This window comes from Ammospiza caudacuta, chromosome 2 (genome assembly GCF_027887145.1).
Source record: "Ammospiza caudacuta isolate bAmmCau1 chromosome 2, bAmmCau1.pri, whole genome shotgun sequence".
Lineage (NCBI taxonomy): Eukaryota > Metazoa > Chordata > Aves > Passeriformes > Passerellidae > Ammospiza > Ammospiza caudacuta.
Genome location: NC_080594.1, coordinates 20,754,489 through 20,781,557, shown reverse-complemented (window position 1 = coordinate 20,781,557; position 27,069 = coordinate 20,754,489). Strand labels below are relative to the sequence as shown.

The 27,069-nt window shown below is 39.2% G+C and overlaps 1 protein-coding gene across 1 annotated transcript in view; it reads right to left on the bottom strand.

The window, feature by feature from the left end:
* Positions 1–21,330, bottom strand: part of TMPRSS7 (transmembrane serine protease 7) — a 32,732-nt gene extending 11,402 nt beyond the window's left edge. Inside the window, exons 1-10 of the mRNA XM_058799954.1 lie at positions 21,258–21,330; positions 17,254–17,442; positions 16,398–16,528; positions 14,081–14,148; positions 12,074–12,267; positions 11,253–11,291; positions 7,387–7,615; positions 5,975–6,105; positions 4,661–4,773; positions 2,973–3,079 (exon numbers count right to left, since the gene is read on the bottom strand). Coding sequence (XP_058655937.1) covers positions 2,973–3,079; positions 4,661–4,773; positions 5,975–6,105; positions 7,387–7,615; positions 11,253–11,291; positions 12,074–12,267; positions 14,081–14,148; positions 16,398–16,528; positions 17,254–17,442; positions 21,258–21,315 — 1,259 coding nt within the window. The 5' untranslated portion in view covers positions 21,316–21,330. The remainder of the gene's footprint in view (positions 1–2,972; positions 3,080–4,660; positions 4,774–5,974; positions 6,106–7,386; positions 7,616–11,252; positions 11,292–12,073; positions 12,268–14,080; positions 14,149–16,397; positions 16,529–17,253; positions 17,443–21,257) is intronic.
* Positions 21,331–27,069: the final 5,739 nt, after the last annotated feature.

Below are 27,069 nucleotides of genomic sequence, written 5' to 3'. Positions count from 1 at the left end.
ACCCCCAAACCAAACCAAACCAAAACAAAAACAACCAAAAAACCCTCAAACCTCAAAAAACCCCACTAACTACAGTCTTGGGTTACAATGTAAGGTGTAATCAAAAGTACATATTTCTACTACCATATATGTAAGCTGCTAAAATGAAGAACCCTGATAACTCCCTCTGGGGAGGCAGTCACCACTCTGAGGGGGCCAACTCTGCTAAGTCAAGTACTCCCCAGAATGATTCACAGAGTTACATTACCCCATTGTGGAATTCCCTGCCCTGGGGGATGTACCAAACAGTCCTGCCTGTAAAAAATTTGGGGCTTGGGACACCACAATACCACCACTTGATACCCAGAGGACTCTTGACAGCCACCACTGGATCTCCAGAAAAAGAGGAGACCCTTTCACAGGATCACTGCTTCAACAAGGCTGTATCCATCCTCCAATGGCATTGCAGCCACCATTTAGTTGGACTGCTACCCCCACCCTGACCAACAGGGTGTCAGGTCGTATTATGACTTCCTCTGTTTAGGCCAGTGTTTCTGTACTATTGCCTTTATTGTAATTTTCCTATTAAATTATAGCTCTGACCTGGAAGCTCTTGCAAAATATTAATCTGAAGCTAATTCCTCCTGCTGGTTTGCCTTCAAGCCAGTACACCCGCCCGCCAAATGTATCAGTGTTGAGTGCAGACTTCCCTACAACAGGAAGTCTAATTGTCACCAAGTTTAGTGTTCGTCACCAATGCTCCCAAGCTAAAACAGCCTGTCAAAGCGCACAGCAAAATGCTGTTTACCAGTCTGATTCCCTTCAAGTAGCTCACAGACATTTTCTACATTTCTTCTTCTGCCAATGACTGACACAGTCTTCCTTCCAACAAACCCTAGCAATATAAAAAACCCCAAACAAACGAAAAGCCACAAACAAACAAACAAACAAGCAAACAAACAAAAGTTAAAGTCTGCATTGAGCTCTTCTCAGACAAATAAAACAAATTCATCTCCCCAAAAGCAGAAGAAATTACTGCCCATCTGTGGAAAAGCTGAAACAGGTACATCTCCTTTACACACTGTGAAAGGCCATATGCTCATGGGATTGGTAAAAGAAAGCTACAGGCCCTCAGGAGCCTTTTGCTGGTGTTTTACTGGTCAGATATCCAGGTCCAGGGCAAATGGACCATCTGTAACTCTGTGTCATTGCTCCAGAGAGAAACTGATTAAGAGGATCCCGCCCATATGTTGGAGAAGTGAGTAGGATAATTTTTCAGGGGATGAGCAGATTCATGCATGCTGTAGCAGAAACAAGGGCATATTGCACTAACAGTTTTAAGACAAATAAAGCACCTTTGTGTTCACATAAAGCTCTGGTAGTCTCCTCATAAGACACTCATTGGTATTCCTGCCTCTGAGAATTTTAAGTAAGAAGTTCATCAGCTGTAACTTCTTTGACAAGGCAGTGAAGCATTGTATGTCAACTGGAAGAAAGACAAGGAAGAACTGCATGGTCATGTTCAGTGTCTCTGGTTAGAGAAAGCTGTCCCTAGAGGTCTGATGGAACATTATCTGCACCACCTGCTTGTTCACAGGGTTTACTAATATCAATATCCCAAAAGTTCTTAACCATTTTTATCTAAGATAGCAGAATAAACATCCCATAGGCTGCAACGGCAAGAGGCTGAAAAATGGGGGTTCCCTGCCTGCACCCCCCCACCCCATTTCATTAACAGTTAAAATTTGGAAAACAAAAACAAAAAAACCACACATCACCACGTTTCATGCTTGAAGTCATATTTTTCCCCTTCAAAAGTTAATATAGGACAGAAAATCAAAGGTTCAAAAGCCTTATTTTCAATGAAAAACACAGTCTTTCAAAGGAAAGCTTGTCTTGATCTATAACTATAGCCAGCAACTTGCAACAGAAAGCAGGAGCGTGTGTTCTTGTGCAGTACTTCAAAAGTAACCCTGAGTAGACTTCTAAGAATCATACCATGGACATTTGATTCTGTGGAACGCATAATTGTCAGGTTTGTCAAAAAGCTGCTCATATTCTTTCAGGGTTCGGTGTCAGAGAATTCCTCACTATGATCCTATTATAATATTTTCCTCCAGATTTTGCCTTTGTTTTTTATCTCAAACATCCCAAATATCAGAAATCTTTCAATTTATTTCATAAAAAGACCCCCAAAAATCATACAAACATACTACATGTAGTGTGTTTTGACTGGTATTTTTATGTACTCATCTAGTCCAGCAACCAATTCCCATAAAAAGCACAGTTGTAGGAGATTCAAATTGAATTTTCGCTCTATAAATACAACATGCTATTCAAGAACAGATGAAGCTTTTTATTCTCTCTGTAATTCTTTCAGTTGTACTCTTAAGGGCCTAATTCACTTAGTTTCAGTAGTGAGTTCAGAAACTTAAGTTTCAAGACTAATCTTACTGAGATTCCCATTTGAATGAAGTTTAAGAAAAAAAAAAAAAAAGAATGTTTTAAATCCAGCCTTGCCTCATCATCCAGTATTCTAAAGATACTGACTTTGAAACTGAGAAAAGCATGGATGGACAATATGCTGGGAAAGCAGTGGTATCTTAGTTAAAAACCAGCAGCAATATTTGAATAAAAAATACTTCTAAAACAGTGGTTTCTTGAAAGCCACTTTGTGCAGTTTCTCTTTCAAGAGTCAGTGACTGGAATGAGGAAGCAGTTACAGTTCTATTCCAAATCACCAAGAAGTTAATTAGATTTGTTGTTCTCTTGAGCAATGTATATATATATACATACACACACATACATACACACACACACACACATACACTCTTATTTTATAAGGATTGTTACATCATCAGCTAAAATGAAAGAATGGTAGGACACCCCAGTGAATTACTTCTGTCCTTGTGGAAGCTTTCTGAGTGAGCTGCAGTAGTGATGGGATGGCTTATTTGGTACCATTACATTAATAATCCATGCAGAGTACTTACATGTGTTCATTAATTTTCCACCATCCTCGCTCACAGCCTTTAATATTCTTCTCACTAATGGTATAGTTATGGAACTTCAGAGCTATACCAAGGCTCTTCCGTGGGGTCTGTTGTGAGCAAGAAAGATAGTGCAAGTAGTCTTCCTTTTCCTTTTGTGGGCATAGAACATAAAAGTGTATAAATGTATTTCAGGAATTACGGAGCTTGGCATTGCCACACCCTGGGAGCTGTGCTGGCTTCACCAGTTCAACAGCCAGCACTTTACACTCTTGCCAGCTATTCAGTCCTGAGTCTAGGGTTGGCACAGGCCCACCACATCTGCAGGCTTTCTCTCCCTCTAGCCAATAGTCTTCTCATCTTTAGAGAGCCACTGGCCATAGAAAGCAGCTTTTGTATCAAGATCAAAGCACTCAAATACATCCAAATGTACTTGTGTAAGGACACAGAGCCTCAGAGGATTTTTAGAGTTAAGATACTGCCTGGAATGCTTGTGTCACATTTGTAATGCTAGGAGTTACTTCTACCACATTATTATAGTCTTCTTCTAGCACCTGCGCAGCCATGCATTCTTTCATATTTTACAAAACATTTCTAAACCCAGCAAAATCACAAGTGTTCGTACTTAATTGGAAATTCCTTTCATAAAAAGGAAGAGAACCTTTTTTGCATGGCAAAGCAGTGTTCATTTAAAAACAAGGACTGATTCAGGGCAAAAAACCAGAAATGAAAATTTTTCTCCCTCTCTCTTATCGAAAATATAACTTGGGAAATGAGCAAATTTTCAATATTGCACGAAAATACAGCACTGAAAATGAAACTTGTTTGAGCAATAAACCTTTCTATCAGAAGTCCAGGGTGAACTGAAGACTGCAAATTTAGCCCCCCAAAAATCACCTCATCATTTTAGAAGAGGAAGAGGCTGTAAGCTAGCTGGACTTCATTTATATTGCTGTTATTCATTTTAGTCAGTTACTAGATTAACAAGGCATGAGTACCATAAGCAGAAAGATGAGTAAAAAGTGGATCTTATCATATCCATTGCTACATTCCATAGAGAGGAAAACACTAAAGAGCAAAACCTAAGTTGGAGACTTTATTTCAGCAGCACTTATAAGGAAACACTCATGTCAGAGAAAACAGAAGTACTTTAAAACAACATCAACTTTCAGCAATTTACTTTCAGGAGAGTGCATGAAATGATGCAGGAAAAGGATACCAAATTAAACAAACACCACAGGATTGTGCTGATAGGACAGACCATTCTGAAGACAAATTAAATGTATTAGGCATACGAAAAGATACCAGAGAAGTGGCAGTAATAACTAGGTTAGGTTTTTTGTCAATATTTTTCATTCAGTTTTCTGGGGGTGAGAAGAGTTAAAACCAGTCAAGTTTTGCATTGCCTGCCATGAAGTAATTCTGCGGGCTTAATATCAAAACTCTTAACTCTTCACCTTTGTAATAGGACAGCTTAGGTACTATGTTCTCTTCCTTAAAAACAAGTGCACAGAAAGAGAAAAAGCTGATACAAAACACCTGAGCACAGCCAGCTATTCAGCAATACCATTTCTTTAAACTACTGCATCTGTGAGGATGCAGGTTACTGCCAATTCAATAACTTCTGCTTTACTTAAGCTCTATGTGCCCAAATCACACAGCAGTGCCTAAGAGAGAAAGAATAATGCTACCTGGAAGTTCCATGCACACAGGCATTTTGGAGGGTAATAGCTTGGGTAATATGGACTTGTGATTCTCCCTTCATAGCCTGTTTCCTCTTTTGTCACTATTGCTCTCCCACACCCTAGGGAAAAAAATAAAAGGAGGCAAAATTGGGCAAACCTTGATATACTTTCAGTAAAGCTATTCAGTGGGATAAAGCATCCAATTTTATCAGAAGTCTGTCACTGCAAAGCCGGGCAGGTCAGGAATTATATTTAGCTGGATTCAAGTTGTAAAAAGAGACCCTTCCCAATAATGCACACAGAAGACAAAGGCTGTAAAGAGCCAGGATAAGTGTTGGTCTCTGCAGGACCAGAAGAACACCCTGTAAAATCTACGTTATTTCACTGAAGACAGTTTTGCAAACAAGAATACCAATACATCCACACTGCAGTACTACACAGGGACATCTAGTCTTAGAAAACAGCCAGTTAGAAATGAAATGGACAACATACTCAACTAATCAGCCTCCTGGAAACCAAACTTTCTTGGATGACAACTCAATGGATTTACAGAATTCATTAAAGACAAACTTGCACACGCAAAGAAACAAAGAAAACTTCGACTTGAACTTAAAGAAAACCAACAAACCAACCCACAGCCCATGCAGAATAGAACTTGAAGTTTATTATGAGGGATTTATCACATGTTTTTATGATGATATTTTAAGGCTTAATTACTGTCAACATTAAAAGTATGCAGCATCTTTTTGAGCAGCTTGAATTTCCTTGCACTGAGTTGTGTGAGATTTTTCTTGGGTCACTAGCATGATACTCCTTGCACTATTTGTGATTATGATCTCAGCATTTCTTAAAGATTAAAGCAATAAAGACATGAGCTTGATGCACAAACGTTACAGACTCTTTTGTGTTCCTGAGGAGGCAGGGACTGATAGCAGATCCAGACAAAGCAACTGAAGTTTTGTTTTCTGAAAGCAGTTTTTAGTGCTGTCATCCTTCCGCTTTTAACATGATCCCCGAGTCCCAAGGCAGAAGGGCGACCACTGCTACACCTGAAATAACACCCCCATCTACTGGCACACTGCAGTCCTCGCCAACTGATTCAGGGCTGCTTTCAGCCCCTTGTGTTCATACTTCACAACCAGTCTGATCGGATTACATTACTCAATAGCAGTAACGCAGAGAAGGTGAAGGGGAGACAGGCACTTGTAAAAAGGAGAAACTCAGATACAGGAATAATTTTTCCATAGTCAGAAACATGACAGACACTTCAGAAGAAGAGACAATATAATAGACACACTTCCAAACACAAAACAAACCTACTTTCTTGTGTAATGACCTCAAAATAGCCATGGAATTCCTTTTGCTCCTTTACTTGTGCTGCCTTAAATATTACCAGCATGAGATTATTTGTGGACACAAGTGACACCAATGAATCAGCTGATTCACAGGCTCTGAGGGGAAAGAAAGAAGAGCAAATACATAATTAACACATTATTCTCACTCGACATAAATTTTCCACTGGTTCAGATCTTACCTCCTTCAAAGTCCAGTCAAATCTCCATGCTCTTGAACAAAAATATACCTGTTACAAGGGCAATTTAAAACTCAATACTCAAAATTCTTCTTACAAAAATGAAGGAAATTGCATGAAAACTAATATGGAATATTTCACTCTATGAGATGATGACTTCCAGCCTTCACTCCCAGTAAAAATGAATGAAGGAAAAAAATTAACAAAAAACTTGAAGAAAAATCTTATTTTATTAGACCAACAGTTTTATCTTCATATTGGGGAGTGGAAAAGACAAGAAAGTTATTCTTCAAGTCAGAAATTAAGAACCTAAGCAAATCAAGTAGTCTCCTTTTAAAAAAATTACTTTCCATATGCATTACTTAGCAGACATCTTCAGTCCTCTACAGATACTAACATGTAAGTGAGCACCATCCAAGTCAATTGGAGATACAGACTAGTACAGGACAGCTCTCAAAAAGGACTGAAAAGTCAATGCTCTGGTTTTGAGGCTTATCCACAGACTGAAATGCCAGAGAAAAGGTTTCAGAGGTGAAAATGCTGAGCATTTGTCTACTTCATGGAGATGGTGTTGTTTCCTTTTGACTTACAGAGTCCTATGGAATTAATTATCAGGGATTTTAAAGAAAAAGTTCCTAGACAAACATAATGGATCATTAAAGAGAGAGAAGACCAAGAAAAAAAGTGGTAGTCCGCATCCCTCAACCCATCACAGCTTCAAGTCAAGATTTTCATAATCCTCTAAACAAGTAGAGCAGATAAAAAAAGCACTGAACTAGTGAGTGCCAGTTAGTGAAAATCACAAGACTTAGTTTCAGAACTTCAGTCTTTATCTGAAAAGCACTAATCTTAATAAAGAATAGCTTACTTAAGGGAGGAAATTTTGACAATCTCTTTCAGTCAGCATCTGTTTCCTGATAAGAAACAGAAACTTTTGCCCAGTAGTGCGCAAATTTTTCATAGTTCTGTAGCTAGGTGAAGATGCAGTTAAAAAAAAAAGAGAAAAAACTGAAGAAAATTTTCCCTTTTATTAGCAAGATAACTTATCCAAGAAATTTTAATTTGTCAGGTGTTATGTGAGTAATACAAGAAGATCAGAACAATTTTAACAAAACCAAACTAACCAAAACATGAAGATGATTGGTCTTCAGAAAAAAACCCAAAAGTTGTCAATTAATTCTTAATAGAAATTTATACTCACCGGTAGAGTATCTTATCTTTGATTGGCATCAGAGAATCATAAATGGTGAGCGAGTCAGTGATGCAGTTATCTGCTTCAATCTGAAGGGATACTATGGAAAGGCGGACAAGGTGGCCCACAGAGGCAATAAGCTTAAAATAGCAGATTGTTCTCTCTGAGGTAACTTGGGTATCCAGAGGAAAGTGCTCATGTAGTTGGTCAGCATAGAGATCATACATGCAATTTGTTCCTGTGAAAATGTCACATTTTCAACACTGGACACAATCACTCCAAAACTTCTAAATCCACATGGCATTAAAACAAAAAACCCTACAACTTGTGTGTTAAACCAAAGCAAATTATGAAGGCATATCTAACTTGGAAAGCAAAGTAATATTAGAATTAGAGAGTGGTTTGGGTTGTAAGAGATCATTTAGTTCCAAACTCTCTGCCATGACAGGGGTACCTTCCACTCCACCAGGCTGTCCAGACCCCCAGCCAACCTAGCCTCAGACACGTCCAAAGGGCATCTGCAGCTTTTCTGGGCAACCACCCTTACAGTAAAGAATTTTTTCTTTCCCTAAACCCAAACTTATCCTTTTTCAGGTTAAAACCATTCCCCTTTCACCTTGTGAAGCCTCCCTTTCTGGCTGTTTGTGTCATTCACTGCTTTCATCTTAGATAAAACTCTGTGGTTTAAGAACAGTCTATTTATAACAAGTACAGAGCATGGCCAACAGTGCTGTTGCCAGGGTATTTTCTTGCAGGGTATTTGCACTAAAGCAGTGCCATTTTGTACAATTTGCAGTTAAAGTTCTGCAGAGTCTCTAGAGGATAAATTACTTAATTCTTCACTGGGACATACTCATCTACTTTCAAAGCATAAATGTACTGCTTGCCCCTACGGACATTAGGATATTTAAAATATATAAAACAAAATCAAAGGTAAATACAGTTGCATGTCTGTATGCCCCTAGCTTTTTTATTGATCAAATGTCAAGGTTCTCAATGTTTTATCATGACATGAACTAGAAGTGCTAGCAACAAATTCAGATTCACCAAGTCCTTTAGTTTGGAAGGGATGCTCGGAGTTTTCTTGCTCAACATTCTGCTCAAAGCAGAATCAAAATGAATTCAGACCAGGATTTTGTTCTGCCCAGTCCTGAAAATTTCTGCAGTGCTAGAAATCACCATTAGAAATGGAAACACTGGAAACAAATGGAAACACTGGAAACAAATGGAAACAATGGAAATAAAAATTATGCAACTTACCCTTACACAACATTCATTTTAAGAAGGGTAAAAATTTGTGTCATAATTTAGACAAGGATAAGAAAAATATTACCCTATTTGCATTCAATTTTCCAATTAAGCTGGAACAACTGCAATTCCAAATAAAATATATCGAGGTCTTTATTTCAATTCAATATTGCAGTTAGCAGTCAGCAAAAAGCTTAGGGAATTTTTGTTTGGTCATGTCTAAAACTCTTAACATAGCTCTTTAAAAGGTGAGAAGGAAGAAAAATGCAAATTAGGGAGAATAAGATCAAAAGTGAGTATTTGCCCTAATTTCTGCCTATTACAAACATAAGTCGCTCAAATAGTTACCATCATGGAACACCAATTAAGAGCACTGTGAAATTTTACTACCAATTGTTGAATCAAATTAAACGTTGACCTTTTAACCAGTAGCTAATCAAGACAGGAAGTGGCAGGCTTTATCCAACTTCCCCTTCTAAATTACAATCTTGAAACTATGATTGAATGTAACATGAAACTAATGCTATGAATGTTTATGAACAATCTGTAAGGGTCACATTCCATTTAAATTAATTACAGTTAAAAGCTTTGTTTAAGTAATTGTTCGTCCTTGTTCTTATCTCTTCACAACAACATTATTTTTATAAGAGTTATTTGTGCTTATCTAGTCACCCTTAGCAGAGCCAACCTTGATCATAATCTCTAAAATTATATGTAACTACCATTATTTCTACTAAGTAATTAACAATGGGAAGAGGTCGCTGCTGCTATGGGGCACAGTCAACTTCAGACTGACTCTAGAACTACAAGTAGTTGAAGCATGCTGGTTTGAAACCAAAGCTGGATAAAGTCTTTAGCCAAGGAAACCCAGCATAATCAGATATTATGGCAATGCAGGAACCTCACATCAGCTGGATGTCCACAAGTCCCTTCTCCAGCACCATTCTTCAATGAATCTGCACTCCATTCTGTGCCTGAACCAAACACTGGGTTCATCTCCATACCCAAAGTTAACTCCATTGCTCTCAAAATACAGCCTGCCAATGCTCATTCATTTTGTGCTGCTGCATGTTCACTTTTACCTCTGCATCATTTCCATAGTCCTAAACAGACACAGTCAAAGAACCCCAGCAAATAAAATTGTACCAGTATAAGATTCTCATGTACTGTGGCCATCCATGCTCTTTGTCCCCAGGAACTTCATTATATACCCACTCCACACTTCCCACAGATACCATCTGAAACCTGTGGGTACCTATACAAAGTCTGTGAAAGATATCTAGAATATGGCAGGTCATCCTTCTCCCTTTGTGTAAAAGACACCATGTAAGTCCTACAAAGCCTTAGCAACAATATTTGTGTTGAGTTCTTCTTAATTTCTTCTGTTTTAAGGGCTACATTCTGGAATAAATTGGAAACACGTTCCAAGTGGGCTAACTTCTCCACCCTGGAACATGGAAGTGGGAAATGAAATTGCTATGCAAGTAAGCACCAATACATAAAACTCTTGATAGAAATAAAATGCACATTAATGAGATGTGATAGAAGCCAATATTGTTTTGCTTTGCAGTTTAAATTGGGAGGCTTGTACAAATGAATGCTATAGCAAAGTTGACTTGAGTTTTGAGAAATTATGGGCTGTTAGCAATATAAACATTGGACCATTGCTCTGTGACCTGAAGTCTGCCTGTGGACCTCAGAACTAGCAGAGCTTGACTTGGCTGCATGGCAAAAGTAGTTGGATTCCAAAAAAAATATGCAAACTAAAACCTTTACAAGGTAACAGAAGTGAAAAATCACAGGTAGAAGTGCAACAAAATGTTTCAGGAAAGAAAAACACAAACATGGAAAGCTATAAAGCCCTTAAAAAAAACAAAAAATTGAGATTTCTCAAGATGAAGAGTCACTCTGTGTCAAGTAGCAAGGCAGGCCAACACATCCCCAGCTGATTGATAACAGTTGGCCCAACAGAGTCTTAGCAGGTATCCCCATCAGAGGTGTGGTACTATTGCTCAGCCTAGTAGCACCTTTTTTCTAGATAGCTACTCCATGTACTACTGAAGGTAGGTGTACTGTACTTTTGACCTGCTTATTCAGTGCTTTGCACACTGAAAAAGAACTCTTCTGGAGGTTTACAAAATGAAACCAAGCAGGTGTACAAACAGTGTCTCCCACGAACCTGGCAAAACTCAACTGCCTAAAGTAATTACTGTTAGGGAATTCATTCAAAAGAATAACTCACCATTAACCTTGGAGAAAAGGGAGTTAAGGTGGATAAAGATTGGACAAAAGCATGGACAACACATGCTCTTTTTCAGCATATTAAATTCATTACTGTCCAGTTAAGAAAAGGTTAATCTGCTGGTCAACACAATGAATAGCAAACACCTGATTTAGTTAGTTTCCCTACTATGTCACCAGGTACATCTAAAAATTTACCAGGCAGATTAAAGGTAGAGAGTTCCTGTGTTTGTTACATGCAAGACTCTTGGTCATCCTTTTAGTAAGTCAGGACTTAAATGCCAAGGCTGAATTGAGCCCTCTTAAATTAACACTGAACAGTATCTAAACTAAAAGCTTTGTTCTCCACCTCTCCTCTACAGGAAGCTGCCAAAAGGGTGAATTACCTGTTCCCGTTGTTGACCAATAATCTGACCGAAGACCTGCTGCATAGAAAAAAAGTTGTGTGAGTCCTCTTGTTTGCCTGAAATCCAGAATTCAGGGTTTAATTCAATCACACCTCAGTCCTAACACTGAACACACAGGACAAAACACTTTTCTCAGTGAGAGGGTTTGCCCTAGCCCCCTTTATTTCTGAAAATTCTGCAAGCAGCTTTGGAGGTGAGGCAAGAAGATACTGCATGGCAATTAAGCAATCAAAGTCAGTTGAAGGACTGAGATAGAGGTACCCTGAACGTCATTTTCTGGCTGATGCCCTTAGAATGGAAAGTCATTAAAGATTTTGTAGCTTAATACATTAAATGTGCTTGAATCACAGGTTGTGAGTTTGTTCCCCAGACAGGAATGGCACGAAAGTTATTTAGCAAATGGGCACCTTTTAAAATCTCTTCTTTAATCTTTAATAAAGGAGTGATCTCATTTTCAATGAAGTGATCCACCTTAACCCTTCATGTTTTTATGCTTTTAAAATCACAGACAAACCCAAATCTGCCTACAAATGACTCCATTTTACCTCCTGACTATGAACATAACCACATACAGGAAGTTTTGCAATCACTGCTTACAAGGACAATTTGCACCTTGATTTGACCTCAAATCTCATTTTTGTTTTTCTTCACAGTTTTTTTCCTCTATTACAATTTTAGTAATAGAAGCTAGAGGTGTAGGATCAAGATTTTAGTTTATTTATAGAATTTTCTACTCCAAAATAAAAATATTTGCTTAATGAAGTATTTTGTCAAGGATATGGATGTGTTCTACTACTAACCACTAAGGACAATGGAATCCATGTCGACTGCAAGGCCCTGAAGACTTCCCACCGAAGTCCGGTTGATGATACTTGTCTGAATGGAATCCTTTAAAATGGCAGCCACACAATCCTCACACAGCACTTGCCCCTTCGCCTGTGGTACCACAAATACGATCCAGAAATGAATAAGAAGGCCTCCATTGTTGTTGTTACTGAAATAAAGAGCTCAGGTTATCACACTGTTGGAAGTCCTCTGAAGACTAGACTCTTAGCCCAAGCTTCTGAAGCATAAATTCAGAAGTGCATGGCTCATTTCCATATTTTATAATTACTTTAACCCAGTGAATGTATATTTTACCCTAAAGAAACAAATAAACAAACATGACAAATCTCAAAACACCAAAACACGCTCTTCACATCCAGTTGGCAATATTCAGTAGGCTGATTTCCTGAGGGCCCCTAACTATGGAGATTCTATGGAAATCACATTGTCTCCACATGAATTAGAGCTAGACTATTTCCTAAAGATCAAAACATAAATAGTAGAACACAAACAGTAGAATTATCATCTCCAGAAATGCTGAGCTCTGCAGTGGTATGTATTTCACCCTGCACAGTGTGTTGCAGTATATAGGAAATGATTCCTAGACTATTTAGGTAACACATTATGTATAATGTATGATTGTAAGGTTTCATGTTTTTCTTTTTTCTGATTTATGTCCGGAGATATCTCAGGGACGCCACTTGTAAATTTCACTGTTTCTCTTTGCTGATTTATGACTGGGTGATAGCTCAGGGATGACATTTGCTCGGTTTCTCGGCTGTTTTGGCTTGTAAGGTTTTCTGTGAGCTGCTTAGGTGGCCTGGAAAGGCCCAGGGATGGCCTTGAAGAGCTGACGCTTCAAAGGACGAGGAGAGACTTCTGATCTTGTCTCAGTCTTGGTGTTTATTAATTGTTTATCTAAAAGATTTTCTTTCAGCCCAACAGAGGTCTGCACAGCAAGTCAGCCATGGGCACACTCCCGAAGCCCCTGGGCGGTCACTTATCTTTATACCCTAAGTTACGTGTACAATATTTATCATTTCTCCCCAATACCTTCTACCCTTATTAACCGGTGCACTTTTAGTAATAACCAATCCCAAAGTGCCACCACCACCACAGAAGATGGAGGCCAAGAAGAAGAAGAAGAAGGACGGGACACGCCCCAATTCCTCCATCTTACTTCTTTAGACCCCCCTGTACCAAAATCCTAAACCCTGTGTTTTACACTTTAACTAACTTATCCCTTCACCATACACCCAGTGAATTCCTCCCAGTACTCATACAAGTGTCATCTCCTGTGTAGGATTAAAGCCCTGCCACCAGACACTTCTGGCAGCATTCCAGGACTCCCGAGCCCCCCAAGGGTGGTCTCGGCCTCTCTGCACCTCCATCCTGAGGTGCTGAGATCCCACATATGATCACACTAATCTCTACCTCCTTGGTGGGGAGAAAGACCTTTAAATCAAACACAGCCCAGAAACCTCCAGTTTCTGAAGCAAAAATGTATTTGGTTCTGGATGATTGAAACTAACTAAACTTCTAACATTTGCTGCAAACATGAATATTAGAGTAAGAATACTTTAGTGCATAGATTTCCTTCATCTTAAGTAGAAAATGCTTTTACTCCAGTAACATTACTCACAAAATATGTGCAATTTAATCAATAACACAGAGTTGTGCTCCAACAGCATGTTTAAGTGGTTAAACTTCTACATGAGCCAAAGGATTACCAAACCTCTTAATTGACATTGTTTCTGTTCATCTTGCATTGTATTTCTTGCAGACAAGGAACTGTTTATATGACTTTAGTTTGGCCTTACTTTTGTTAAGTGAATTGGTATAGGTTATAAACCTATTTTGCTATCAGTTCAAGTACATAGCAAAGACATTGAATTATAACTATTAAAAATAAGCTTGTTTTGTGGGCTTATTACATTATCTACCGCCCAGCAGAAATGCAATTACTTTAACCACAGTTTTACCTGACTTCTGAGACAGTGGACTGCTTGTAAAATTTGGAGAAAGAAGAAGTTGTGTAAACCAAGTTCATCTGAAAGACAAAGTATAAAGATTTAGCATTCTGAAAACCAGTTACCCCTAGAGATGCTATATGCCCAGGCTTTTCTAGGAGCAACCTATTTTCCACCAAGATTATGCAACATGCACTCACTTCCAGACATACATCAGCCAAGCTAGGCAGAAGAGAAGATGAACAGACAGGCTCTTCAATGCATCTGTAATAAATCCAGTATTCCTAGGAAACATCAAATCTTCTGCCTATGGCCAGTTGGTATATACAATAATGCTCTTTCCATATAAATGAATTTTGACAACAATGCATATCCTTCACCCAGAAAATCCCAAACACAGAGAGCATCCCTATCCTGATGCTAAAACTTAAGGCCAAACTTCAAAAAATGTGCACACATTCACAACACTTTTTTTGGTGTTGTTACTAAGGTGCAGTGAACAGCACATACCAGAGCTTTTCCCACAGAATCATAGAAAGACTGAGATAGGAAAGGGCCTCTGGAGAGCATCTAGTACAATCCCACTGCTCAAAGCAGGGTTGACTATACCACATTGCTCAGGGCCATTTCCAGTTTTACCTTTAAGAATGGAGACTCCACACCTTCCCTGGATGAGAACCCTAGTGCTTGATTCCACTCACAGCTAAGGAATTATTCTTTTTTTAATGTGTCCATGGAATTTTTTGCACTTTGATTCCTTTGTGTCTATTTTCTTCATCAACAGCTTAGTATTAATATATTTCTTTCCAATAACACAGTGTAAAACGTGGAGAAGCAAAATCTCTCCCTGTTCCCTGCCAAAGGACTGTCTTTGGGCAAAGCAAGCTCCTGATTCTCCCTGTTGCTGGGCTGTGATAATACTGGTGTGACAACAACTTTCCTCTCCCCATCCTGTTCAAAGCCACAAGGTGGCATGTACCTCAAGCTGTTCGGACATCACTCTGCTGCTTTATGATTAAAACTAATGTGCAGAGGACTATGAAACAGAATATTGCAAACACTGTAAAAATCACATCCATATTAACCCTAACCTTCATCATTTGAAACAGGAAGTTTAAACAATAATTTTAAGGGCCTAAAAAAGGTGGGTGGAGCTCAATTTTGCTCTAGATTAAGGTACAAGAGATTTTATGTATTACTGCTACTATCAAATGGAAAGAACCTATCTTGAGAGGTTTTTTTACCACCACTTGGGGTCTCTGGGTCAGAAGCCAGTAACAAAAGGGTTTTGAGGACAACAAACAAAATCCCAAAATCCATTGATAAGTTCAGGCAAAGCTCACAGATAAAAAATAAATTCTGAGTAATGTTAAAGTAGGAGGTGTTGACACTGGCAGCTCAACACCTTCTCTCTGGTGCCTCTCTCCACTATGTATGACATGGGCAGGACAAGAGCAAGACAAGAAATACAGGACATTAGAGCTGCTCCATGGATAGCAGGGAAAGGTGATGCCCTGCACTGGTTATCTGAAAGAACTTCAACAATTAATATGCAGGACTTGGAAAGAACTGAAAAACAGGAACATTAGTTCACATTATAAGGTGACAAAAACTAATTATTGAAATTAGTAATTATTGAAAAATTTCTTGGTTTCATCTAACATTTTTTGTTGTTGTTGTTGTTGGTTTTGTTTAGTAGTTTTCATACAGTCGCTTGAATCCTTATGTGGATAGCATTCCTGGCAAAAATGTATTTTTGCTGCCTACACCAAATGTATTTAAAGTCAAATTCCCTTTTAACCAAGATTGCCCCCCACCCCTTTCTTCCCACTGTAGAGCAGCTATTGATCAAGAGTTCTATTTTTGCTTTGACTGATACAAGGTATTTGGGAAGTATAACGGTCTTTAGAATACGTAGTATTAGAAGGAAATGTAAATTTCTGTCTGAAATATGTTTGTGATCCCTAGGGTAAATATGGATGCTTTAAGGCAGAAGATACCAGTGTAAATGCAAAAAATTTTGAGATTTTTTCTGTTTGATGTTTCAAAGGTGGCCATTGAGTTTAAGGACTTTTGTAGAATTTTAGTCCCAGATCTAAAGTATGGAAAATTTTAAGTCAAATGTAAAAACCAGATCCATTCAGAACTGTTTGTGATTAACAAGCTGAAAGCAGTCAGTTCCTTCATACCTCCAGACAGCCACCGCTTGCACATAATCCTCTGAGAGGGAAGGGGTAGAAGAGCACCACAGCAGCCTCAATGGTATCTAAACATCCCTTGTCCACAGCTCTGATCTTTTTTTGCTAACCAAGCAGCCCACCCATCTTACCACATGCTGTACAGTCTGTGCCATAGAGAGGAATTCCTTTGATTCTTTCTGCCTATATTCTGGAAGAAACTCTATATTGGCAACACGAAACAGTCCAACAAAATACAATGCATCTTTGTTTTCTGCCTGAACTGCAAGAAACAAAGAAGACAGTTAGCCTTTTTTTAATAACAATGAAGGTTTTTTATTAAATTCTAAACCAAATTAATCTATTTGGCCTAATCAACTTTGTAGTTTGAAACAACTACCCAAAGAACGCTACACTTTTATAGCCAAACGGTTCTAGATGTGTACCAAATTATGGTTAATGAGCTCCTGTTACCTACACAAAAGATAAGACACCACCATACAAACAAGCCAGCACAACTGAAGGCAGTATCAACATCCAGATTCTGGAGCATCTCTAAGGTATCTTAGGCAGTATTAGTATCAGGGGCCTAAAGAGGAAAACATAGCTTTTAATGCTTAATTACACACAAATTTAATTTACTCTCCTTTTACTTCCTTAAATCCATTCTGAAAAAGAATGTACTTATCTGAACTTCAGAACACCAAGAAACACAACGGAAGGCAAAACTTCTGAGGAATCAAGCTCATAAAAACCTGTCATGTCTGTGCAAATCAGCTTGCACATTAAAATGTTTTTCATACCCCTGAAATAAAATCACGTTCCCTAAAGCCAGTTTTTATTATTACTTGTTAAGTCTTAGCAAAGAAAAAAGTTTTTCAGACCCCATTTTAAAATTTCCATGTTTACTTTAGAAACAGCCCTCAGGACAACTGAGATCCTAAAGTCATCTGAAAGTACTATTGGCGATAATGATATATGGAGTTGCATGAACTTTCAGCAACTCACCAATAAAGAGCCACAGTAATGTCCATGTTACAACTCCTAAAATGAATAGAATGAGGGTAAATAGAATTATTTTGTTTTGAAAATTCCATAGCAACTTATCTTTTTTCTTCAATTTGTCATGCTTTTTCCTTGCCAGAATCCTCTTTGCCAACTTGTCTTCTGCAGATACCATTTGGACTGAAATGTTGGCTGCCTAAAATAAGGTGAAAGACAACAGAAATCGTGGAATGTTTCTAGCAGGAATTTACTGATCAACAAGTCTCAACCAATTTGTTCCTCAGAGAAAAGTCTCTACTTCCTTCAGGCTGTGGAGCAGTGGCTATGGAGAGGCTCTTCCTGCATATCTGGCTCCCTCTGAGAAGTTAACTCCAGTGAACAGGAGAACACAGCACAGTCTTGCTGAGATGGGACCTGCACAAAATCATCACCTGGATATCCAAATGCTTGACAGTTTATTTTGAACTACAGTCTCAAATTTTCTAAGCTGGATCCAAAATATGTCCTGATCATCTCATCTAGATACAAAAGATTACATGACCATTTCTATATTTGCATTTCTATATTTTTCCACTTCCTATAAGGTATCTACATCTTGTCTGTTCTGGAAAGCCCATTTGTATCAGACACCACCACCATGCCTCAGGCATTTTCCTGTGCAAATCAACACATTTAAGCAGATAAAAAATGTTTCTCAGTTGCTGTAGGCACAGCAAGAGCTGCCTGAAAAGTCTCTTGCACTTCATAGAAGTCTGTCTTTAAGGTATCTCCTGTCACAATCAAATGGTTTGTTGTGAGATCAGCTAGAGGTTCAATCACATTTCTCAAGTCAATTCATTGTCTTATCTCTTCAGAGTTTAGCTGGCAAATTCCTGGACCACTCAGAGCATTACTGACCATGTGTACTAGATATGAATGCTGTTTTAGCTGTTACACCCAGCTGCACCAGAATAAAATTACAAGAAAAATAAAAACCAAAACTCCCACAACAAAACCCCAACACACCAAAACCCACCATGCATTTCCTCCTTACATAAAAATTATAGTGTAAGTTAAATAATATTGCTACATAAACAAGAAGCATTCACAAAAAATACTCTAAAAACATGTTGATGCCAGTGAGAGGGAAGCTCTGAAGGAGTGCCTTTAGGTAGCTGTGGCTTGTCCATGACTGGAGGTGTTGACAGATATCAGTCAGCAATCAGCAGCAAGGGTTTCTGTGCACAGTTTTTATAAAGCACAAAACAGTCTTAGACAAAATGACGTGGCTCAGGAGCTCATATGAAGATAATCTTCATATTTAATATGAAGATTAAACTGAACTTCATCAAGATGAAGACCAAAACAAATAGGTTTTTTCCCTTGGTTTTGGAACAGCAAGATTCATTTAAACGGCATCTTCAAAGCTTGTCTCCCTTGTATCACAGCTGATTTATGCCACTCAGAGGCCTCTCTAAGTGGTACATCATTTTTAAGCAGTGCAAATCAAAAAGCTCTGACAATGTCCTGGTCTATGACCATAACTGGTCTATGATTTGCTCAAGATGCTGACAGCCTCACTCTGAGGGACAAATTGCTGTCCAATCACCTATCTCCTTCTGTGCTCACACAAAAACACACCAAGGAATTCACACTCACTCTAGAAGACACACACTGCCCCTGTCTTGGGGAGATCTACCTGTTCCCTGTGCTCAATAGGCCTCTGCAGAGCTACAGCAGGTAGACGATGAGGAGAAAGTGTGCAACAAGGTGCTCACCTATTTACCAGCATTGCATTGTTTGAAGCCTCTCAGAAAGTACCCTGCAAAGAGTGAGTGATCTGTTGTTGACTAAAATGTGTGGACACAACTGCAATTTTTCATCCATACAAATTATATTACACTTGATGAGAAAGAAGACCATGAAAGTCAGGAAACAACCAGCTGAGAATTTCACTCTTCAGTTTTCAGTGTGGGATGCCAAATTTAATACAGTGGCTACAAAAACTCTGTGCTGATGCAGCTTGACACACAGGAAATGACAAGCACAACTGCCAGCAATTTGCAAAAGGGGTTGTGAAATAATCTACAATAAATGCTTCTTTCCTTTTGTTCAACAGTAGGAGATGCCCATCTGTATTTTGGGCCAATCAGGATATGGGAGATGTTGATTATCCAGAGTGATTCCAGGGGAAGATCACAGAGGTAGGGAGCTAGAGGATATGATGTACAGCAAAAAGCTGAGAGCCTTAGGGTTGCTCAGCGGGAGACAAAAAGGCAAAGACAGCGTGAGTAAATCTAATTCTAGATATCCATTTCTGAAGTGGGCTATGGATAAGGCAGAGCCACACTTTCCTCACAGGTGCACAATGAAGAGCGAGCCACAACAGCCACACACAGCAGCAGGGGACATTCTAGCTGCACTGTGGGAGGGGGAAGAATGTCTTTCACCACAAAGGCCATGCACCTGGGCCATGCCCAGAGAGGTCAGGGAACCCCCACGCCTGGAGTTATTCAAACCTCAGAGGATCAATGTTCCAAGAAATCTGTCTTTGTTTTGATGTTAGCCCTGTTCTTAAAAAACATTAAAAACTTGTAGAAGTCTTCACCAACGTATTTTTGACACGTTTCTCTGATATTATGCACTAGTAATACTATCAAGAAGAGACCTCTGTATATTCTCAGAGGAAGCCTAAGAAACATCCCCACAACTATCCTGCTGGTCCCATAGTCAAATGCAACAGATAGCAATCTTTGATCTCAGAGTGGAGGATGTTCTAAAAGGAGAAGAAAACATGGCAATGATTAATAACAAGTAGAAGTAAAAGACTAAGTATGACCCTCTACAGTTTCCTCAAACAAAATCTTTAACACAGAATTGGAACATTTCAAATTCATGTCTTCTATCTAGGTAATTAACTGTTGTTGTTTTGTGGGCTCTCCACTTGATTTACCCATCTTCTTTATTTTTTACAAACTCTATTGAGTCTGTTTAAGGATGAAAATGAATATTTGTTTAAAGCTCTGGATTGTCACAAAGTTCCTTTATACTCTTAGGTGTTCAGTAGGCCAGCTGGAGGCAGTTCAATGAAAGATGAGTTCTGACATCTGAAATTTCATCAAGAAATGAAATTTCATTTCTTTCATTTTCATCAAGATTCTCACAATAATATTTTATATTAATGTTTTCCCATGTAACTCCTTTTTGTGGCTTTAGACCTAAACAGACAGATTTATTATTAAAAATTAAATCTTGTCAAGTATTGTTAAAAACTACTCAAAACTGACATCACTGGATATATAAGTGGGCACTTGAAACAACTGATGTCCTCATTTCTCTACTCTAATCCTCATCTTATGTTTTTTTAAAAAAGCAATTCATGTATCAAGCTTTCCATGACAAAGTTCTCTGTTACATGGGATTCATAGGAATATTGAAAGCTGTGTGCTACATTATCAATATTTTCATAGTTTTTATTAATTTACCATAAACCTTTTGCAGTAAGGAAAGAAACAGCAAAGTTAAGCTGCTCCCTTCCCTCAGTAAGGACCATAATTCTCAATCCAGCTTTCCTCTACTGCAACTTAGTTCTTGTATTCTAGAACTGCTTTCCAGCTAACATTGCAATTTGACTATCAACATACACAAAATTATATAATTACATCTTTTTCATGAGTTAGCACTTATAAAACAATCCCCTTCTCTATCTTATCTGGGAAAAGCAAAACACTTTGCCTCCTTTAATGCTGCCTTTCTTGCCTAGAAGTTAACTTTTTTTGAAAAACATGCTGCATGACACCAATATAAGCTTTTATGTTGTCACACTGACATGCCCATTATTTCATTTGTCTGAAAATATATAATATTAGCAATCCAGGGATAAACACATGTTGACATTTTCAGACTGAGCTATAAACCAGAAAATTATACCAAATCTAACCATCATATTAAATTTAATACTTGAGAATTATATCACAAGACATCTAATAATGTCAAGAAGCATAGAAAATCAAGAATGTTTAAGTCACCTACTTCATTTACTTCATCTTCAGGCTTAGTTGTTTGGGGATCATTTTTTTCATCCATTTCAACAGAATTAATTTTATGACTTGTCCAAGCTGAGAAAGAGCCTTACACCTTTCCTCAGGCACCCTTTCTGCTTGTGAAGCTGAAGACAGCTAATTGCAAGGTCCAGGACCAAAAGAGGCATCAATTTACTTCAATGAGTATCCAATTGTAATCTCATCTGCCCTACCGCACCTTTGCAAATGTTAGAAGACTGCTATCATGTAACTTCAGGCTTTTCATGGTCTTTATAAAGCTGAAAAAATAAAATACAAAACTGCAGTGCTAAAATCCATACATTACTGATCCTCATGGGTCCTTCCCAATTCAATATCTTCTATGATTCTGTGAAAATGTCAAAATATTACTTACATGAACAAGAAAAGCAGCACCCAAAATGTAAAAGTGAGAGCAAAAACATGCTAAAATAAGGAAAATAAATGTAAGCACCCTAAGTAATAGTGTTGAAAATTGCAGATAACAGCAGCAAATCAAGTTGAGCATTTGGACTATCTTCTAAAATTTTGTAATGTACACTGTTGAACACTCAAATTTGCTTATTTTATTGTAACTGAAAAATAAACTGCTCCAGGCAACTTACTTCATAGTATTAAAATAGATCAGGCTTCAAACTGAGAATACTTTTTGTAATCAGATGCAGGAAGTCACTTGTATTATAACAGTTCCATCCTATTGTCTTTGTTAATTAAATATTTATAGAGGATGTAACCCAGTACTTTCCTCAGTGGATGCTAAGTATAGAGCCGTCTTTCCTTTTAAGTGATTAACAATCTCAATGTCTTCCTTAAGTCAACTGCAGAAATTGTACAGGGGATATACAATTATTATTTTAAAAATAACCCTTCTTTTAATTTATCTTTGAAGATATATTTTTAAAAAGCACTACAATAGAAAAGATATACTTATTAAGCTCTGGGCTGTATTAAAGCTTAGCAGCATAGGAAAGTGTATCCATGTATTCCATATTACTATGTTTAATTGCTTCAAAGTTCCTATTTTTTCTTTTTTGTTTGTTTGCTTTTGTTTTTATTTAATTATGCTTAAGTTTTAGGGGCTACTCTGGTCTCAAGGTGTTCATGTAACTCCCCAAAGTTTCCCACTCCCCCATGCACAGGGAGTTACTATGCTGTAAGTGCTATTTCAGAAGCTAGTCCATGGATTGAAAGAGCATTGACAAGTAAGTCCCCATCCCCCTGCACTACTTGTGGTTTGGGAGATGAAAGGCTGTGGGTAAGCAGAAGAGTAGCAAGCAAAGAAGTGGACCTGGGAAAGCAGGGAGGCACAATGTTGTTTTAATGTTTGTCTTGTAGATTTTCACTATCCACATTAATACTTCAATTTCTATTTGAATATCCAATAAATTAAGTAAATTTTCCCCAAACTGAGTTTATTTTGCCTGTGACAATATTTGGCAAATAATCTCCCTGTCTTCATCAGAAGACATTATCCCTCCTTTCCTGTTCCTCCCATTTTCTCCCCTGATCCTCCTGAGGAAAGGAGGTAGGGGCTGAGCAGCTGGATGGGAGTTTGGCTGGTAGCCATGGCTAAACCACGACATTGTTGCATTACCTAGTACATACTTTCACCTTTTCTCCTCACTCTCGGGTTTGAGTTTTGTTCATGATATCTTTACTTTGAAACAGAATGCACTCAATATAAAGAGACTGACAAACTGAAATGAAACATGAGACACATTAGAAATAAAACCATCTTACAAAAGGGAGCACTGTTGTTTGCTCCTGTTTAATTAATTGCATATTCCCTATATAAAAAAAGAAGTCTGAAGATTAAAAAAAAATTAAACTTCAATAGACTTCTCAGATCATTCACACACTGACCAAACACTTGTTTTCACTCACATCATTCTCACTTAGGGGAGTAACTTCCTCATGCACATCTGTTTGGCAGCCTTTCTTTTTCCCGTCTCAAGACCCTCTCACAACCAAGGCAGTTTCACATTCTAATTTTTGACCTCCCATGATGGGGAAAAAAAAAAAAGGATAGTGAAGAAAAGATAACTGGATCTTTGATGCATTCTCCCTTACACACACAGACACCTCTCTCCCTTTCCACTCTGACGGGCAGTGTGGTTTGGGCTAAGACGAGAACACCAGACGGTTTTGAAGGAGGAACAGTCTGGATGTTCATGTAATGAATGCATTCCAGAGTTGGGGAAGCTGTGATGTTTGGATTGACATTGGTGCACGCTGGCTTGCAAAAGGGTACATAAAATACCACTGGAGACCAGGCGATCTGGGCAAACTGATGTCACACACAGACAGAGAATCACTAGATTGGAGGAGACCTTCAAGACCATTGAGTCCAGCCCATGCCCCAACGCCTCAACTAAACCATGGCACTGAGTGCTGCATCCACTCTTTTTTTAAACACATCCAGGGATGGTGACTCCACTACCTCCCTGAGCAGACCATTGCAGTACTTTCACTCTTTCTGTAAAAAACTTTTTCCTGATATCCAACATATATTACCCTTGACAAAGCTGGGGACTGTGTCCTCTCATTCTGTCAGTTGTTGTCTGGAGAGAGAGACCAACCTCCAGTTGACTTCACCCACCTTTCAGGAAGTTGTAGAGAGTGATAAGGTCACCTCTGAGTCTCCTTATCTCCAGGCTAAACAACCCCAGCTCGCTCAGTTGCTCCTCACAGGGCTTGTGTTCCAAGCCCCTCACCAGCCTTGTTGCCCTCCTCTGTCATCCTTAGGTCGGATGTGATACACACACGTGATTAGGGTCCAAGAAGAAAAATCTTTTTTATTCTGCGTGTTCTCCAGCTTATATACTCTTAACAAAGTGTGATCTTAAGCCATGAACTACATCACAATAACTTCTTATATTCATTGGTGCAAAGCAATTAGCATCAATATAATTGGTGAAAGTTTTACAGAAATTTAATAAGGCATGTATACACATCTTCTTATGCACATAGTCTAGCTTACAAAAATTTTCACGTATCTTTTTTGTGGAAGAATGGCTGGATGAACAGGGCCATGGGTCCCTGGAAGTGTTGTACAAGCAAACCCCATGTTAGCTTAGCATGAGTAGGCCTCACTTGACATAACTAGGCCTTATGCCATGATAACGAGATTGCAAATTATGCTGCATCATGCTGACAAGGTTGAAAGAGCAAGGACAGCAGCGAAAAAAAGGAAGAAAAGAGGTTTTGCAATGTAAAAATAGAGAAGTAAAAGCGAAGAGAATGAGGAAGAACCCTGTGTTAGAAACCATAAAGTAGGAGGAGTGTGTAAAAATAACCTTTTGCTTTAAACCAATGAACTAACGACGAGTATGAATAATTATTGATGAGTATGAATAATTACTGAAAACATATAAAAGTATCACTGTACTCAAAATAAACTGAAGCTTGCTTTACCAATCATATTGATTGATTGCATGTCTTCTCTTGCCGCCGTCACTTTTCTAATCTGTTTCCATGCTGAGGGCCTTGTCTTCTTCTTTGCTATGGATACACTCGAAAATCATCAATTGTTATTTCTTCTATTAGTTCAGCTTTGCTTGCAGGCCAGCTGTCAAGCCCCTCCATACTCCTCTGGATACGCTCAAGCGTTCTTCCCAAACTGAGGGGCCAGAACTGAACACAGCACTCAAGGTGTAGACCCACCAGTGCCAAGTCCAGGGGAAGGATGACCTCCCTGCTCCTGCTGGCCACACTGTCCTTGATACAGGCCAGGATGCCATTGGCCTTCTGGGCCACCAGGGCACGCTGCTGGCTCATGTTCAGTCAGCTATCAGCCAATACGCCCAGGTCCCTTTCTGCCTGGGCACTGTCCAACCACACCATCCCCAGCCTATAACATTGCAGGAGGTTATTGTGGTCAAAATGCAGGACTCGCCACTTGGACTTACTAAACTTCATCTTATTGGACTCTTCCCCTCCATCCAACCATTCCAAATCTCCTACTTCCTACAGATTGACACACACTCCCAGCTTAGTGTCATCTGCAAATCTACTAATGAAAAGCTCAACACCTTCATCCATGTTGTCAATAAATACATTGAACAGAACTGGCCCCAGCCCAGACCCCTGGGGGACACCCCTGGTGGCTGCCCCCAGCTGCATGCAGCACCATTCACCACCACTCTCTGGGCCCGGCCACCCAGCCAGTTCCTAACCCAGCACAGAGTGCTCCTGTCCAAGCCATGGGCTGCCAGCTTGTCCAGGGGTGTGCTGTGGGAGACAGTGTCAAAGGCCTTGCTGAAGTCCAGGTACACAGCATCCACAGCCTTTCCTGCATCCACCAGGCAGGTGACCTGGTCATAAAAGGAGACCAGGTTGGTCAAACTCGACCTAGCCCTCCGAAACACATGCTGGCTGGGTCTGATATCCTGGCCATCCTGCATGATGACACTCAGTACAAACTGTTCCATAACCTTACCAAGTACTGAGGTCAGGCTGACTGGTCTACAATCACCGGGATCCTCCTTCCCACCCTTTTTGTGAATGGACATCAGATTGGCCAGCTTCCAGTCATCTGGAACCTCACCAGTGAGCCAGGACTGTTGGCAAATGATGGGGAGTGGTGATGGCTCACAAGCTCTTCTGCCAGCTCCCTCATCACCCTGGGATGGATCCTGTCTGGTCCCATAGATTTATGAATATCCAAACAACTCAGCAGTTCTCTGACTGTCCCCTCCTAGATAACAGGAGGACCATTCTGCTCCCTGACACCATCTACCAACCCAAGAGGACAGTTGTTCTGAGGACAAGCTCTCCTGAAGCTGAGAGCACTTCAGGGTGGATTCCTGTAATAGGGAAGACAGGGAACACTCACTTTTGGATGAGTGACTAAAAGTGCTAATATCCTGATAAATACAGAGATACAATCTTGAATTAGCTACATAGGTGCTTTCTAGCTTTATAATTGAGAATTCTGCAGGCCCAAAAACTGTAAACTTACACATTTCTGGACAAACCTTCTTATATTTATAACCCTTTAGATATTGTAATAGATCATAAAAATTTTATTTATATGCTGCATTGGCAATATTTATATACTATACTAGCACTGAACCTAATCATGATCATGCATACATTGATTGTGTCCTGTTTCTCATACCTGGCTGAGAACATTCCCTCCACTTCTCTGCTGTACTCCTCAGCCCACTGAGTCCCTGATTAAGGGAAAGGTTACAGAGGATCCACACAACAGCCTCAAGCCACAGCAGAGATGTCTGTCTGTATTACACAGATACACAGGAGGGATAATAAGAGCATGTCCTACCTGCATGCTCAATTGCTGGTATCCCAGCAATTTGGCCTTCTAGGACAAAAATCTTGTCTTATGCAGCATGCTGCACTGAGGAGAGGTAAGGTTCATCTCACCTGTCTTAGACTGTCTACAAGTTAGGCATGTAAATCCAAATTCATTTTTTAGACTGAATCTATACATGATGGTTGACAGAGAATATGAATCACACTTTCACTACTGAGTACAGATAGAAAAGAGGCAATTATCTTACCAAACCTATCTTCTACAAAATCATCTCTGTGTAATAGAAATGTTTCCCTTCTGACCAAAGCTGCCTTCATGCTCAGCTCAGAGGCCTTCTTGCTCCTTTAACTGATGGAAGCCCAGAACCAGCCTGACAGCATCAGCCCACTAACACAGCAGGGAGCTCCACAGAGCTACTAACCTCAGCATGACATTTTTTCCAAACTATACATCTGAAGTGACAGAATTTGCTTGTATTGCAGGATCTTCCATTGCTTATCAGAA